General features: G+C 44.3%; 2 protein-coding genes across 3 annotated transcripts; both read left to right on the top strand.

Annotated features, from left to right (window-relative positions):
• The first annotated feature begins 3,524 nt into the window (after window positions 1–3,524).
• On the top strand, window positions 3,525–12,758 carry LOC127323424 (uncharacterized). Of its 2 annotated transcripts, XR_007865693.1 has the most exons (10): window positions 3,525–6,018; window positions 6,325–6,439; window positions 6,554–6,648; window positions 7,987–8,225; window positions 8,581–8,667; window positions 9,054–9,153; window positions 10,011–10,224; window positions 10,320–11,420; window positions 12,026–12,218; window positions 12,390–12,758. XR_007865693.1 is itself a non-coding variant. In XM_051351564.1 (9 exons), the coding sequence occupies exons 1-8, from the start codon at window positions 3,556–3,558 to the stop codon at window positions 11,387–11,389; spliced, it is 4,383 nt and encodes a 1,460-aa protein (XP_051207524.1). In that variant the 5' UTR covers window positions 3,525–3,555; the 3' UTR covers window positions 11,390–11,420; window positions 12,390–12,758. The 2 variants fall into 2 exon arrangements, 1 of the variants encoding a protein (XP_051207524.1); XM_051351564.1 differs by lacking the exon at window positions 12,026–12,218.
• Window positions 12,759–13,658: 900 nt separating this feature from the next.
• LOC127323417 (small ribosomal subunit protein uS13z/uS13y/uS13x) lies at window positions 13,659–15,557 on the top strand. Its single transcript, XM_051351559.2, has 4 exons — window positions 13,659–13,769; window positions 13,863–14,023; window positions 14,849–15,037; window positions 15,230–15,557. Exons 1-4 carry the CDS (start codon window positions 13,767–13,769, stop codon window positions 15,333–15,335), a joined length of 459 nt encoding a protein of 152 aa, XP_051207519.1. The 5' UTR covers window positions 13,659–13,766; the 3' UTR covers window positions 15,336–15,557.
• The last annotated feature ends 560 nt before the right edge of the window (window positions 15,558–16,117 follow it).

Below are 16,117 nucleotides of genomic sequence, written 5' to 3'. Positions count from 1 at the left end.
AATGGGCCGGCCCTTTAACAGGAAAATGAGACCCACCTGTGTTTTTGGCCCGGCCCACTATCTTGTTGGGCCGGCCCACTTGCTATATGGTGGACCACACATACTAAATGGGCCGGCCCTTTAACAGGAAAGGGGGACCCACCCCTGTTTTTGGCCCGGCCCACTATCTTGCTGGGCCGGCCCACTTGCTATATGGTGGACCCCACATACAAAATGGGAAGGCCCTTTAAAAGGAATGTGGGACCCACCTGTGTTTTCGGCCCGACCCACTATCTTCTTGGGCTGGCCCACCTGCTATATGGTGGACCCCACATACTAAATGGGCCGGCCCATTAACATGAAAGTGGGACCCACCTGTGTTTTGGCCCGGCCCACTAGCTTGTTGGGCCAGCCCATTTGATCTATTGTGGACCCCACGTACTAAATGGGCCGGCCCGATAGCAGGAAAGTGGGACCCACATGCTAATTGGGCCGGCCCAATAACTTCTTGGGCCGGCCCACTTGCTTTAAGGTGGACCCACATGCTTAGTGGGCCGGCCCATTAATGTTTTGACCAGTCAACCTTAGAGGTTAGGCCCGGCCCACGCAACTAATGGTCCAGCCCAGCTATATAGTTGACTGGTCAAACTAAGTCAGCTGGCCCGACCCGCAAACTTAATGGGCCGGCCCGCTTAAGACGTGGCAGGCCTCGTGTGGGCCTACCATCTACCACGGGGTTTAGCCGGTTAACGCCGTTAGCGGCGATTAATCTGCGTCTGCCACGTGGCAGTTTGCATGACGTCAGCAGTCAACGGGCTCCCGGAAACACTTCTGCAACGGTCCGATTTTCCGTGGCGGAAGGGCGCCCAAGCGCGACGGACCGAAAAAAACGTGGTAGGACTTTGCCCGACGCAGTTTCGACAACAGAACCCATATCGTCGGGTTAGGCCCATAGGCGACGAAAAATACCCCTTAGCGGACGATTTTGGGACGCTGTCTATCAGAACTTTTCTTGTAGTGCCCTGGTTCCGGTTTTCAGGTACCTTTACCTCTGGTTCCGGTACCTTCTCACTTAGCCGCATAGCCTCTGAGAGCTAGTACTTTGGTATACCCCTCTGGGGATACCGGTTTGTACCAGCTCCGGTTAGCTGAACTTAAAGATTCCGGATCAACATTACCCAAACATGGCGAACTTGCCATACTCTTGGCCTACTGGGGGCCATCCCCCCAACACTTAGGGTTAACGGAATCCTGCAGGCTAACACGAGACATCGGATACCAAACAAACGGGGAGAGAGATTTACCCAGGTTTGGAGCCCTCGATGAGGTAAAACCCTTACTTCCTGCTTGTCTGATCTTGATTATTGAAACTATCGGGTTACAATGGGGTAGCCGAAGGCCAAGACTAAGATCTCGTTACTCATGGGATCGGAGAGGCACATGTTTTCTCACTTTGTTGTGGGGGTAGCTCGAGTGCCCGGCTGTGTGTGTCGTGCGTTTCGCTTACCGGCGTCTTGTGGTGTTTTGGTGTGGCTTGCCGTTGTTTAGGTTTTCGTCCGGTTTTCCTCTAATTAACCGAGTAGTGTGGGTCTCTTCACCATTTTCCATCTATTCAATTCAATGAATTTAGCAGTTCTCCTCATAATAACATTCAAAGAAAAAAAAAAGTCTTTAACAAATATTGGTGTAAAAAAAAGAAGGAAGGTGGGAGAGAAACCCAGACCTAGAGCGGATACAGAAAGGAAAATGATTGCTTTCCTCCGGGGGATCCAGGCTCCGCAACCTCCTGATCGCGCGTCGTTGATTTTTTACATCGTGCGTCCACCATCCCACGTCGCTGGCAGCCTGGCACAAGGAAGCAATCAAACCGGGACCACCCACGTTCTCCTTCATTCCTATCTCTTCCACAACTTTTCTTCAACCAGATCCTGGTCCCGTGTTCCAGCCATGGGCCGCCGCCTCTCAGCCACTCACCGGCAAACGCCTTCCGAGCCACGCGACGCTGCTCTCCGGCGCCACCTTCCGAGCGCGTGCCGCCTCCCAGCCGCTCGCCGGCGTCGCCTCCTAAGCCGCTCGCCGGCGTCGCCTCCTAAGCCGCGCGCCGCCGCATCCCAGCCGCGCGATGCGTGCGCCACGGAGCTACTGCGTGCGGCCTCCTGCCAGAAATCCCCGCTCTAGCTCCACTTCGCCAGCCGCCGGCCGACCTCCACCACTTCGCCCTGTTCCCCGGGGGTCGCCGTCGACCTCCACGGGTCAAGCTCCGCCTGGAACGCTGACATCCTCAACGCGTGCCTGCACCCGCTCACCACCAGCCAGATCTGGTTTCTTCGCGTCTTCCCGCCGACACCCTCCGCCATGCCACACCTTTGCAGCAGCGCGACCCCGTCTGGGTGAAGAAGATGACCCAAGGCAGTGCTGCAACGCGAGTAAACCAGTGCTAGAGTACCTCCATACGCTGACCCAGCGCGTCTCTAGGAGGTTGCTGCCTTAGGCCTCTGGTGTTGCTACCGGCGGAGTTCGGTTTTGCTAACTTAGACCTTTGGCGTTGCTACCGACGGAGGACAGAGTTTTGCTACCTTAGGGATCAGGCGTTGCTACTAGCGGTTCCGGACGTTGCTGCCTTTGAGTGGATGGATTTACTTCAACCTTGGACGAGGTCTTTATTGATGTCTCTGAGGATTTGCAACATATAAATAAATTTTCTGCTACAACACTTTTATTGTTTTGCTACAATTGTAAAATATGTTTGCTACTGGGGTCTCCGGCGACCTCGCCGGTGAGTTCCCCGGCGAGTTCCCCGTCAATGTCTCCGACGATATCTATTTTTGCTTCAATAGCATAATTTTTTGCTACACGCTTTTCGACGATGTCTACGGCGAGTCTCCGGTGGTCTATCCGGCGAGCTCAGCCTTTTTCTTTTATTTCGTGGGTGAATCGTTTTTTGCTACGCTGAAGCAAAAACGGGATTTTTTTTTGCTACCCGGCAGCAAAAAGGACACGTGTCAGCACGGGAAGCAGGAGGCTGGGAAATCAAATCCCCCGGGGATTCCTAGCACTGCCCATACAGAAACCTTGTCCATCAGCGATATAATCGAAATAATTATCGTGTACCCCCTCTCCCAACCCCATATTAATTCCTAGATCCAGCCGGACTCTCTCCCCCGACCCCGAGTCCCGACGGCGAGAGCCAGAAGAGAAGCAGCCAGCCCAGACAAATCCCACGCCGCACCGCACAGCGCCGCCTCGTCGTCTTCGCCCCCGCCGCTCCCCTAATCCCCTCGCGATCCCCGAAACCCTAACCCCTCGCCGCCGCAGTCCGGCCCCTCCTCCGCCTCCGCTTATCCCCCCTCCGATCCAGGTGAGCCCCTCAGACCTGCCCCGTCCCCATTACGCCCAATTCCGATCCGGAACGGCCCCGACCAAAAAATATTTCGGGTGCTGTTTCGATACAGGCTTTGCCCGGCGCTGAAAGAAAAAGCCGACTTTCTTATATCTCTCGTGGTTTCTGATCCAGGGGCAAATGGTTTTCGAGCCTCAACTTTGAGCTGTTCTGAGAGACCTCGCATCGGTTTTGAGATGGGCTCGGACAGGGAACCCGGCGGCTCAGGGGCCGCGAAAGGGCGGAAGAGACAGCTGGTGCTGGAGTCCAGCGACTCCGAAGCGGACGAACACCCCGTCTCCACGCCCGAGAAGCCCGACGAGGCCGCCGGCAATGCTGACGCCACCGTAAACAACTGTGATCAGTCAGTGGAGAAAGCAGCGCCTGTTAGTTCAGAGAAGCTTCCCGGGGCTAAGACTGCTGAAACAGACGATTCGTCAGATAAGAACACCACCGGAGATAAGCTGAACAGTAGCAGTGCAGGTGCCAGCACCCCGCTAGGCTGCGGGGATGAGCCAATGGAGAAAGTGGTGCCCGTTAGTAGTTCTGACAAGCTTTCCGATGCTAAGTCTACTGAAGGACAGTATGCAGAGAAGAGTAAGGGGGATAAGCTCGGCAGGAGTAGCGGCTCACAGCCTGACACCAAGAGGAGCAGAATTGAGGGTGTCCATGTTGGTGGTGCTGGAAACGGTGGAACTGCGTCAAAGGATGTAGCTGCTGGGAAAATGCTCCGTCCAGGCTTTCCAAAATGGCGGTTCGAGAAGCCAGAGGTGAGGGCTGGTCGAGTTGATGTGGAGATGAAGGAAACCAGTGGATCAAAGGTCAAGGAGCAGGTTCCGAGCTTGAATGACAAGAGGAGACATGTGGAACCGCTGAAACATGAGAAACACAAGCCATTGAAGACTGAATCAGTTGACTCTGGCCGACAGGAACGCCGGGAAGACGTGAAGGCAAAGGTCAAGGAGCAGAACTCAAGTTTGGATGACAAGAGGAGGCTGGTAGAAGCCTCGAAACATGAGAAGAATGACAAGGGTGGCCCGGTTGAGGCTGGACAGCGGGAGGTTATAAGGGTGCAAGGGAAAAGTGGCCTTTTGAAGATTCTGCCCAAGAAGGCTAAGGTTGACGGGGAAACCAGTGATAGCAATACTCGCCCAAAGAATGCCAAGGTGGTGGAGGCCGCGGATGGCAAAATTCCCACCAAGACTGGTGTTTTAAAGCTTCTTCCAAAGAACAGTACGACGGCTAGAGAATACAGTGATGAAAAGCTTCTTTCCAAGAGCATTAAGTTGGAGAGGGAGACCACTGATGGCAAGATCCTGACAAAGACTGGTAAGGTGGATAGGGAAACTGGTGATGACAAGGTGCCTACTAAGAACATTAAGTTGGATGGGGAGACCAGTGATGGCAGGATTCCGGCAAGGAATAATAGGGTTGATGGAGAGACCAGTACTGGTAATAGACGAGATAAGGATGCAAGCAGTGCTCTCAATGAGTCTCAAAAGCATGATGCAAATGGTGGGAAGACAGTTACTAAAAAGCTGGTCTCCTCTGTCACTTTGAGGAGAAGCGATCCTAGTGTAGTGGGAGTTTCTACAACAAAACAGCAAAGTTCAAAGGCGCATCTGAAGGCCTCCTCACAACCACGCCTGAAAGATGAAAAAACTAAGTTAGGTGAACACAAAAATGGGAAAAAGCGATTGCTTGAGCATGAAGGTTCACCAGAGAATTTGTCGAAGAAAGCAAAATCGAGGGTCACTGATCTGCAAGGTACATCTGCTTCTGCTCTCGAGAAGCATGCCATGAAGAAGCCAAGGGGAGGACCTCGTAATGACCTTAAGCAGAAACTCAGGGATCAGATAAAGGGCATACTCTTAAATAACGGATGGACAATTGACCTAAGACCTAGGAGAGATAAGGATTATGAAGATTCTGTGTATGTTTCTCCACAAGGTAATGGCTACTGGTCAATCACAAAGGCTTATGCAGTGTATCAAGAGCAGTCAAAAAGTTCACAGGATGAGGAGCCTATATCAAAGGATGATCTAGCAATGCTACAAAGGATTGTGCGGAAAAGAAGGGGCCAAAAAGAACATGCTGCTGAAAAGAAATCTGGGAACAACAGAAGCAGAAAATATCAGAACAACGAAGAAAAGGTAAAAACTAAGAAACGGGGATGTGGACTACTTGTCCGTGGTAGTACCCGTAACATGCAAGGCACGGGTGACTATATCCCTTATAAATGGAAGAGGACGGTTTTATCGTGGATGATAGATCTGGGGGTTGTTTCAGAAGATGCGAAGATCAAATACATTAATAAAAAAGGGACACAGGCAAAACTAGATGGTAGAATTACTAGGGATGGTATTTACTGTGGATGCTGTTCCAAGATTCTCACAGCTGCAAAGTTTGAACTTCATGCTGGTTCAAAAGAGCAACAGCCTTATGCAAACATATTTTTAGAAGATGGTGGGGTTCCATTGTTGCAATGCTTACTTGATGCATGGGATAAGCAGGCACAACATGAAAAGAAGGGATTTTACAAGATAGATCCTGCTGATGATCCTGATGATGACACTTGTGGTATTTGTGGTGATGGTGGTGACTTGCTCTGCTGTGATCATTGTACTTCAACTTTTCATGTGGCTTGTTTAGGAATTGAGGTGAGCATACAAGTATATCATGAGGGCGGGCAGTCTTGTATTATCTTTTTTTTCAAGATATCGAGAACATATATTTGGATTAACAATTATCTGAAAACTTGGGGTAGGATATGATGAGAAAATCATATGCTGAAATACAATCACTTATGGCTTTCCACTTGATTTAAGCCCACCTCTTTTCGAAGAGTTGTCGGCTAGGATTCTGGGCTAATATATTCATTTACTTATTTCTCTCTCAACACGTCTCTTTATTTGTTGTCACATGCTTTTATGCTTATATTTATTTTGTTCTAACTGTCGCTGCAGATGCCTTCCGAAGATTGGTATTGTCGTAGCTGTATATGCAAGTTCTGTGGCTCTGCTGAAGAAATGACACCACCTCTTGCTGAGTTGCTTTCTTGCTTGCAATGTTCAAGAAAATGTAAGGCTCATGGCATGCGCCCCCAAACCCTCCCAACACAAACACATACAGTAGCATGCACACACAGACAAGCTTGTGCTCCCGGTGATTTCTTACACATTGTTGATTTTGTAGATCACCGGGTTTGCGCACCAGGAACTGAGAGGGACTCTATTTGTACCACGTCTGGTGCCTCGACCGATTGCTTTTGCAGCCCAGGATGTAAAAAGGTACGGAATGTTACATAATTGTTTTCTGTTTTCTTGTTTTTTGGTGAGGATGATATTTAGTATTTGCCTGGACCAGTTTGTGAATTGATCCCTTGGTTGTTCCCCTTCCATTCTGCCATAGCAACATCCTGCTTTCCTGTGTATAGTTTGCACAGACATTTCTGTTCATAGGATCCAGTGTTTTACAGCTTCTTTTATAGTAAAAGGCATGGCATCCAGCTTCAGCCCTCCTCGATTTCCATCAAGCAAATTAATAAAGTTATGGTACTGGTTCTAGTTTGAGGCCTGTCCAAACCAAACCAATTTTGGAAATTCATAGTAACTCTATGACTCGATAGTTTTTAGCTTGCATAGTTTTCTGTTGCTGTCTTTTGGCATCTAATGCTGTGATAATTTGGCCAAGTCAAAGCTTACTTATCACCCCGTTCCGAACTATAAGATGTTCTAGCTTTTTCTGAATCATATGTATCTAGATGCATTTTAGTGGATCTGCTCACTCATTTCAGTCCGGATGTAGTCCACGTTGAAATATCCAAAACATCTTATAATTCGGAACAGAGGGAGTACACAAAAAATTTCAACCACTTGTATTCACCTGTTGTCATTTCTTTACCGCTCATAATACCTTTTCGTTTGTGCTCTTGTGGTGGCAACTAAAACAATGCCACTTTATGCTAGCTCTGTACTCTGCGAACATGTCACATTTAATCCTGAGGTGCTGGTATGTTTACATGTCGACCTGATTTTGTGTCCATTATTTCAGTAAATGGTTATTTGGGCTACTTTTGTTTCTTGTATGCCCATTAATCGAGTGAAGAATCTGCAACCATCGTATAATATTTGCTGGTTGCCAAACCCATGACCTGTACAGTCTCCAGAATTTGTAATTATGGTTCTACATGCCACCACTTATCTATGTTTCTATCTTTTGAATGTTTTAAAGGGTTATTTTTAGTTACCGCTTAACTGATTTTTCTTGTCATTTTCGATTTTCCTGGCTAGCATATAGATATGTTGGATGTAATATTTACCATTATCTGGTCAATGTTGCTTTGTTCTAGCATGGCTGGTTCAGAGATCTATGAAAGCACGATATTAACAAATCTCAGGGTCCGCAACTCAAGCATATAATATCAATAGATCTCCATCGTGCTCATGAAAGTCATATCACATTAATTCGTACCGTCATCCCAACCTATGGAACTTATGCTTACACTGATCACATGCTATATCTCAATTAATTGATGCGTTGCCTTGTTATTGTCTAATTTATCATGTTCATTCTGGTTATCAAAATGCATGGGCACTAACACTATTTTATTCTTTCAAATAACACAGATTTATAAACGACTAAAAAAGCTTGTTGGGCTCAAGAATGACATGGAGGCTGGATTTTCCTGGAGTCTGGTTCGCTGTTTTGCTGACAGTGAGGCTGCACCCCTGAAAAAGAAAGCGGAATTGGCGCATTGCAACTCAAAGACAGCTGTTGCTTTCTCAGTTATGGATGAGTGTTTTCTGCCACGTATTGATGAAAGAAGTGGGATTAATATAGTTCACAACGTCGTATATAATTGTGGGTAAGTATGCCTTTGTTGCCCTGGTCATCATGAGAGAAAAGATAAGTAATTTATTTTAATGATGCAAGATGAATGAAAGGCAATCTTCCTCGCTGTATATGTGATTTTCCAGAACTAGCTACACTTTGTATGGAATTCGTGTACACTCAGCAGCTATGAGTAATGTTTTCTTAGCCTTTCAGTGTTAGTCCAAGTCAATAAGCACAGGTTTTTTTTTTCCAGAAAACCATAGGCACATGTCAGTTTGACAATTAAGTAGATTATATGTTTATTATGTGCAGTAGGCTTTTATACTTTTTAGAGCATGCTATGACATTACTCAGGTGGTCATTTATCCTTTAATATTCTATGGCAGGTCGGATTTCAGCCGTTTAAATTTTAGTGGCTTCCATACGTTTATTCTGGAGCGTGGGGATGAAGTTATATCTGCGGCAACTATCAGGTAATTTTTGTTTTGCCTATCTTGTTTCATGTTGTTGGATTAATTTGCTTTTGCGGTTTCATATGAGCCTCAGCCACCTGCTTTGCATGCTCTTAGATTCTATGATTATTCAACTTATTTTTTTTCCTGCAACACATATATCCTGAGATTTGTGTTTAGGATGAGCAGTTAATTCCATTGTCATTGAAGTATGGATTGCAATTGCAATTGGACTTTTAATTCTCCAAGATGGTAACTATTTGTGAGGTCATGCAGGCACCAAAACTAACTTCTACTCATGATGGCATTATACATGATTTTTTCACGACGTGCATACTTGGTGTTCTGCATTACCAATGTTATTTCAGCGTTAAAATACTTAATTTTGTTTTGTCTGCATGAATCAGAATTCATGGTACCGAGTTAGCAGAAATGCCATTCATAGGCACGAGAGGCATGTATCGGCGCAAAGGGATGTGCCATCGACTACTAAATGCAATCGAATCGGTAATTTAGTTCGACATTTGTTTCTGATATTTGCTGCACAGCCATATGACATATACATATGGGCTTGTGATAGTTTGTTCTTTAATATTTTTCCCTTATGTATTATCATTTAAGATTTCTTGCATCAATCTGAAAATTATGTCTACACTGTTATAGTAGGCTGCTGTTATTTTCGTATACATCTTCCTGGAATTGTTTAAACATCAGTAGTGTTTTCTGGATTGATTTATTCATCTAATTGTGGGCCCAGCTTTTATTTGTGTCTATTCGTTGAATTTGTGAGAGATTTCATCTCTTCCCTAGGATCCCTGCAAATTCTGATATCCAAGTCATGACGGTAGCAGACTAATACAGCTTGGAACCAAAATGTTACCGCTCGGAACCAGAAACCCCACTTTATTTCTGATTATGCTATTTTGAGCTGCATAGAGTTGTTTTGAACCTTAACTCTGAAGGAAAAAATAAGAAAGATAAAGAAATGTGACTAGTGTTGGGCTGCTAGATAGAAAGGTTCTGAAACCTGGTTTAGGTGTGCATTCTTATATTTGTTAGCAATGTTGCTTAATGCTGAACTTATAAAATGTAGATAGGGATTGTTGAATTGCGTAAATTCATCTTACTTTTTATGAGGGCGGGGAGGTATTTAGAAAAGCATGATGTGTAGTTTGAGTTTTACTTGTTGGATGAAGTGATTGATAGACTGGCTTTCCATACTTATTGGTTACTTACCAACACAAGTTTAAGCTTTGTGTTTATCAAATCAGCAAGTTCTTTTCCGGGTAACTGGATATACCCATGTTTGCATTGTTTTGTTTTCACGAGAACTTCTAACATGTTTTGGGTTGATTCTTCTGTAGACCCTTTGCTCTCTCAATGTTCGAAGACTAGTAATACCTGCCATACCAGAATTACAGAATACCTGGTCTACAATTTTTGGTTTTAAGCCCGTTGGACCTCTGAAGAAACAAAAATTGAAGTCTTTTAATCTGTTGATTATCCATGGTACTGGTTTACTGGAGAAGCGCTTGCTGCTAACAGGTCAAGTGAATCAACCAACCACTGCTGGGACAGGTAAAAAAAACCCAAAATACTCTATAGAATACTTTTCCCTAATACCATTGTAATTATGTTGTTTTATGTTTCAACAATGCTCCCTATTCATGCAGTTAATGCTGTTGAGTGTGATAAGATATCTGCTCAAATGCTCGGTGAAGCAAGTGGACCTCTTACACCTGTTCATGCTTCTCGAGAATGTGCTGTGGGTGATAATAGTGGAGCTAAGGACAATGATACTTGTGCTTTAACTGAGTGCTCTTCAGGCTTGGCATCCAAGCTTCCTCCTGTCCCTGAAGAAAAACCTCAAGAAAGGACTTCTCCAGTTAATATAGCTGATGTTAATTTGCGTACAAGTGAAGATGACATGCCTTGCAAGCCCGAAGCTGACAATAAGGAAGAAGTGAAATATGCAGAAACAGATGTGTCATTGGTTGCTGATAACATTGTTACCGGTGAGATGCCTGAAGATAAATCTAACTCCAGTTATGCAGATTCATCTGCTATTCCAGTGAAAATGGATACAGGTCCATGTTCATCTATTGAGCTTGGAAATGGTGAAAATTGCCCACCTAGTGAAATTTCTGTTGATGCTGGTCTCTTGGAAGACAAAACTGAATCTAATCTCAACTCCAATTCCATCTCTGCCCCCTCTGATACTCAAGAAGATATGAAGTCTTGTGTAGCTCCTTTAGTCACAAGGGATCGTAAGCCTGATGATAACCATGAGTTGAAAAGTATCGTTGCTGATGGTGATACTCAAAGTTCACTAGAAGTTAAAGGTTCGGAAGTTATTGTAAATGAGCAATCAAGAGATGCCTATACAACCAAAGATCAATCATATGTCGGTGGTGTAACTAGCAATGCTGTTGCTACTAAAGAACACAGTCGTTCTGCAGTTGATATCGTAGTATCAACAGAGAGATCATTGGATGAAACAAAGTCTATTGGAGGTGATAACAGTGAAGTGAAGGTTGCAACCATTGAAGTGCATGCCATATCTGCGACCTCTAATGAAGCAGGAATAACAGTTTCAGCACTTGAAAGATCAAATGACATATATGGTGAAGATACCGCAAAGCCTACTCTAAGTTGTGGGGAGGGCCAACTTCATGGAGAGGAGGGCGTATACAAGAATAGCTTGGAAGATGGCCTAGCTTCTAGAGACCCTGTTAATGCATGAGCTTTATGTTTTGTGCTACAAAATGCTGAAGGTATAGGAGACGATCAATTTCATATGATTGCTCTTTATGGATGTTTCCCAAGATTTTTATTTCAATGTTACATTTTCTGAAAAATAGACACATTTTGTTACATAAGTTGCTCTTTATGGCTTACTAGTTACATAAGCCTACTGTAGGGAGATCGTTTCACAGTCAGATGCACTCGTTTTTCTGACTTGCAGTATCAACATGAATAATTAGCCCTTCAAATGTATTTTGATGTTTGTTACCTAAGATAATGAACGTGTAAGTGCATCCAGGTATCCTGAATTCCCATGCTTTTGTTGTGCAACAAAATCTTCACAACTCTTGGCCATTTAGTTGTACGTTATGCAGGACCAGGTTAACGTTTGTTAAGAAAATTGGTACTTCTAGTGAGATGAGATGGGAAAAGTGATAGATGAAGTTTCAACATCTTCTTTTAGATATTCAGGGAGAAAAATAATACCTACTGAAGTCAAGATACTGGTTCAATAACTCAATCTATTTGAGACCATCCTCTGTGCAGATGTATCTGCATAATTTTCATGCTTTGCTTCACTGACAACTTTTTTTTTTGCGGGTACACTGACAACTTCTTTGACTTACTTGAATAGGTAGGATCATGCCACATTTCTGGAAGTTTTTGGATTGTGGGAGTTCTTTAATTAGGATAGTCAATCAAGTTGCTGGTTCAGAAGACTAGACATCAACTTTGTGTGATGTTAATTCTGACTACTGTAGACGACTGTTTCTTGAAAGAACTGTTGGGCATATCCTTACCTTAGGCTGGGATGATGAACTGTTTTGGTAAGATAATGATTCTTATTGCTCATAAAGCCATTTGGTGAGCTGACGCAATTCTAATTCCACAATAGCAGTTATCCCATCATGTAGTTGAATTTGGCACTAGTCTTACTAAATTTGTGATCCTTTTGTGCCCATCTTTCCTCATTGCTGCTGATATTGTTGCATTGACAGTGCCCAGACCAATGGTACACCCAAGTAACCAGAGACGTATTTCACTGCCATGGCTCATTGATGTTTGAGGAGTTCAGTTGCTTCTCCGAGGCTGTATCAGATCATTAAGCTTGATCTCTTTTTGAGTAGGCACCTAGTTTGCATCAGAGTTACATCCCAACTGGGTCACCCTTTTTTGTTGTGTGTATGTAGTATGTACATACAATACCTGCGAATTTTCTCGTTCCTTTCATGCAACCTCAAGAGTTATCTCTGAAAGATTGTCAATAGGCAAGGTTCAGGGTGTGGACATGTAAACTTTTGTTCTACCCTTGTACAGATCTATATAATCTGTCACTTTTCTTGGGTATGATTCTTCTGTTGGCTTCAGTTTGTATCCTGGGTGATGATGGTTCAGCGAGAAAGGTGCTCTTTAAGGGCATGATTCGGTCTCCTCCTGCAGTAATTGTTAGTTTGTCTATGATTTCTTGAACTCCTACAAAAATTATGTGATATACTCCTCGGTCTCCGACATGCCCTTGGTTCGTACTGTACGAGCTAAATTAGGAATCTCGTGGAAATAAAGTACTACCTCCGTCCGATTGGAGTATAATACTTTTTGGCAAACTAATTTAGTAGTACTATAATTTGCCAAAATGTTAGGAAACAGAGGTGACACTAAAAGAAAATTCGGCAATGTCAGCCAATCTATACATGAGAACTTAGTTGGATTTATAGAACCAATCTGGAGAAACTGATGTAGGGCTGGATCCATTTTCTAATTTAATGAAAATCTGAGCAAATGGAATTCAGCTTTGAAAACCCAAGAAGAGATATTGTTATTGCTATCCAAAAAGAAGGAGCATGATTTACCTCTCATGCTCAGGCATTTCGTCAAACTTTGAAAAACCAAGTAGAGAGTGTTATTGGTCTCCAAAAATGAAGGAGCATGATTTGCCTCTCATGCTCAGGTTATTATCGAAACTTTCTTTTTTTGAGGAAAATCTAATAACTTTGAAAAACCAAGAAGACATCAAGTCCATCCATCTTTTAAAAAAACAATGGAGACCCGATATCTAGTTGGGCCTAACTATACTAGTATCACTTGGCAAAATGCTTTTGTTTCAGAAAAAATGAAGGAAGCAATAATGGGCCCTGGGCCCAAACACTTAGAGACCCAGCCCGTTAATCTAAATTAACCGGCACCCTAGATCCCAGTCTGCATTCACGCCGACCGTCCGATCTTTAGCCCTACTAGGGTTCCGCCCCACCCAAGACCTATATAGTCGCTCCCCCACAGCGCCGCCCACGAAACCCTCGCCCCGCAGCTGCAGACGATCCGCGCCTCGCCGCCGCCACCCTCCTCCTCCAGCGAGAGCTCCGACCACCGCCGTCGCCATGGTAACTCCCGCTCACCTTCTTCCTCCCCCTTCTCGCTTCCGCTGCTAGATGGATCGATCTGACTCTGATGCTCGTGGTCGCGGTCGCGTGCAGTCGCTGATCTCGGGTGAGGAGTTCCAGCACATCCTGCGTGTGCAGAACACCAACGTCGATGGCAAGCAGAAGATCATGTTCGCTCTCACCGCCATCAAGGGTATCGGGCGTCGCTACTCCAACATCGCCTGCAAGAAGGCCGACATCGACATGAACAAGAGGTAAGCAGCAGCAGATCCTCTCTCACGCCCAGATCGTCACTGCTTGGGTTTTGGGTGTTGCCTATGTAACCTTATCGTCCGGCGTTTAGAGGATTAGCGTTGATACATCGTTGTTCTTGTGTGAACTAAAATTATTTCCCTTGCTTTGGCAAATTAGTGTTTAGTTGCACTCCCGTTGTTCGGTGGTTTACTAGATTTTTCTTAGATTGGGCTGGTTAGGATTGAAGTATGGAATATAGTAGATGCTAATTTTGCTAGAATCATTGTTGACATGTGTGGAACAATTATGCTGTTATACCTGCTGCTGCTGCACAAATTTTATATCTGTTTTAATAATTAGTTACTTACCACTAACTGTTTTTAGTGATGTTATGATAGTGTTGCAGGCTTTACACAGTGCCATTGCTCATTCCTGAATCTGTTATTACTGTTACCATAATGTTGTCGTAATCAGTTATATGTACCTGAATCTGTTGTTATAACTGTTATGGACAAGAATTTGATTCACTTGTGTTTGGATGTACTAAAACTACCTTTAGTGTGTGGCTGCGTGCAAGGTCTATGTGCTTAGCAAATAGCTACTGCCAATTAAGAAATATCATAGTACATTAGGTAGTGTTGCTGTAACTCATATTTGTATGATACCACAATTTGCTTTCTGAAGTACACAAATTTTTGTTAAGTAGGCTTTAGACATCATGCCACTAAGCCCATGTATACATCCAGGTCGAATCATATAACCTGACTGTTGCTGTACGGTAGTAGACTTGCTGTGTTGGGTGCTACAACTGCTAGTAAAGCTATTGTCCTACTTTTTGTGTGCAGGGCTGGTGAGCTTACTGCTGAAGAGCTTGACCGCGTCATGCACGTGGTGCAAAACCCTCGCTCATTCAAGGTCCCTGACTGGTTCCTGAACAGGAAGAAGGATTACAAGGATGGCAAGTTCTCCCAGGTTACTTCCAATGCTGTTGACATGAAGCTGAGGGATGACCTTGAGAGGCTCAAGAAAATCAGGTCAGTTCACTACTTGGACAGATGTTCTTCTGTATAGTTCTGTAGTACTCTATTTTGTGTACGTGTATGCATCCTGATCGTGTGTTCAGATCTTGGGAATATTTATGCGTCGTTATTAGAACAATGTCACAGTATTCAGATAAAAATTGGTTGCAATTTCCTAATTTGATGATTTGCACTCCTACGTTTCAGGAACCACCGTGGTCTGCGTCACTACTGGGGTGTCCGTGTCCGTGGGCAGCACACCAAGACCACCGGCAGGAGGGGAAAGACTGTTGGTGTCTCGAAGAAGAGATAAACCTGTTGCCCATCAGTCGCTGCATGCTGGCTTATCTTTGTTGTCTTTTAATGATGTGAAACCCTCGTCCTGGATAGTTCTGTTGGGGGTTCTATTTGCATGTCTCTTATGATAAGTCATGTTCTGCTCTGTTTTATGGTACCTCTGAGCGTCATTAGCTATGAGTCTTTTTTATGGATTCAGTTATGTGTTTTCTGAATGGAGATAAGTTTTGTGTGGACATGTTTTTGATTGGTATTTGTGCCCTGGTGTTTTGCATAGAAATACTCCCTCCGATTCATATTAATTGACTTCAATATGGATGTATCTAGAACTAAAATGTGTCTAGATACATCCACATTAGAGTCAATTAATATGGACCGGAGGGAGTAGTACGATTGACCACGACTATAAGAGAAGCCCCTGGTAACACACGATTCAGCTCTGGTTTTATCGTTTTCTCTGCCGTCTGAAGCATGCAAGGGTCGTTCATCTTAGGTAAGTGTATGAGCTGATTAGAATCATAGTTGACTACGTAAGTTAAAAGAATCTTTTAAGAATTGAGAAATTGAAGTGGACTTTTAAGCATGCGTTTTAGTTTTGGGATTTGAATAAAAAAACATGCCGTTTCACTACACTTGCGTCATTTAAGTAAGTCCAGAGTTAGTACTACACTAACCGCGTGGACATCCGGACTCCGTTCGGGTCGCTGCGCTCAAAATATAAAGAAAATAAATAAATATAAAAAAGAAAAATAGAAACAGTAAATTTAAACTAGAGTTCATTAAAGTTATCCCTATTTT

The sequence above is a fragment of the Lolium perenne genome, chromosome 2 (assembly GCF_019359855.2).
Source record: "Lolium perenne isolate Kyuss_39 chromosome 2, Kyuss_2.0, whole genome shotgun sequence".
NCBI lineage: Eukaryota > Viridiplantae > Streptophyta > Magnoliopsida > Poales > Poaceae > Lolium > Lolium perenne.
The sequence above is the reverse complement of the archived record's forward strand: the minus strand, read 5'-3'. Positions and strand labels throughout refer to the sequence as shown.

Coding starts and splice junctions, on each gene's coding strand:
- LOC127323424 (XM_051351564.1), top strand. CDS start 3,556: ATGGGCTCGGACAGGGAACCCGGCGGCTCAGGGGCCGCGAAAGGGCGG. Junction 8,668..9,053: donor ATATCTGCGGCAACTATCAG/GTAATTTTTGTT, acceptor TGCATGAATCAG/AATTCATGGTACCGAGTTAG. Junction 10,225..10,319: donor ACCAACCACTGCTGGGACAG/GTAAAAAAAACC, acceptor CTATTCATGCAG/TTAATGCTGTTGAGTGTGAT.
- LOC127323417 (XM_051351559.2), top strand. Junction 14,024..14,848: donor GACATCGACATGAACAAGAG/GTAAGCAGCAGC, acceptor TTTTGTGTGCAG/GGCTGGTGAGCTTACTGCTG. Junction 15,038..15,229: donor GAGAGGCTCAAGAAAATCAG/GTCAGTTCACTA, acceptor CCTACGTTTCAG/GAACCACCGTGGTCTGCGTC.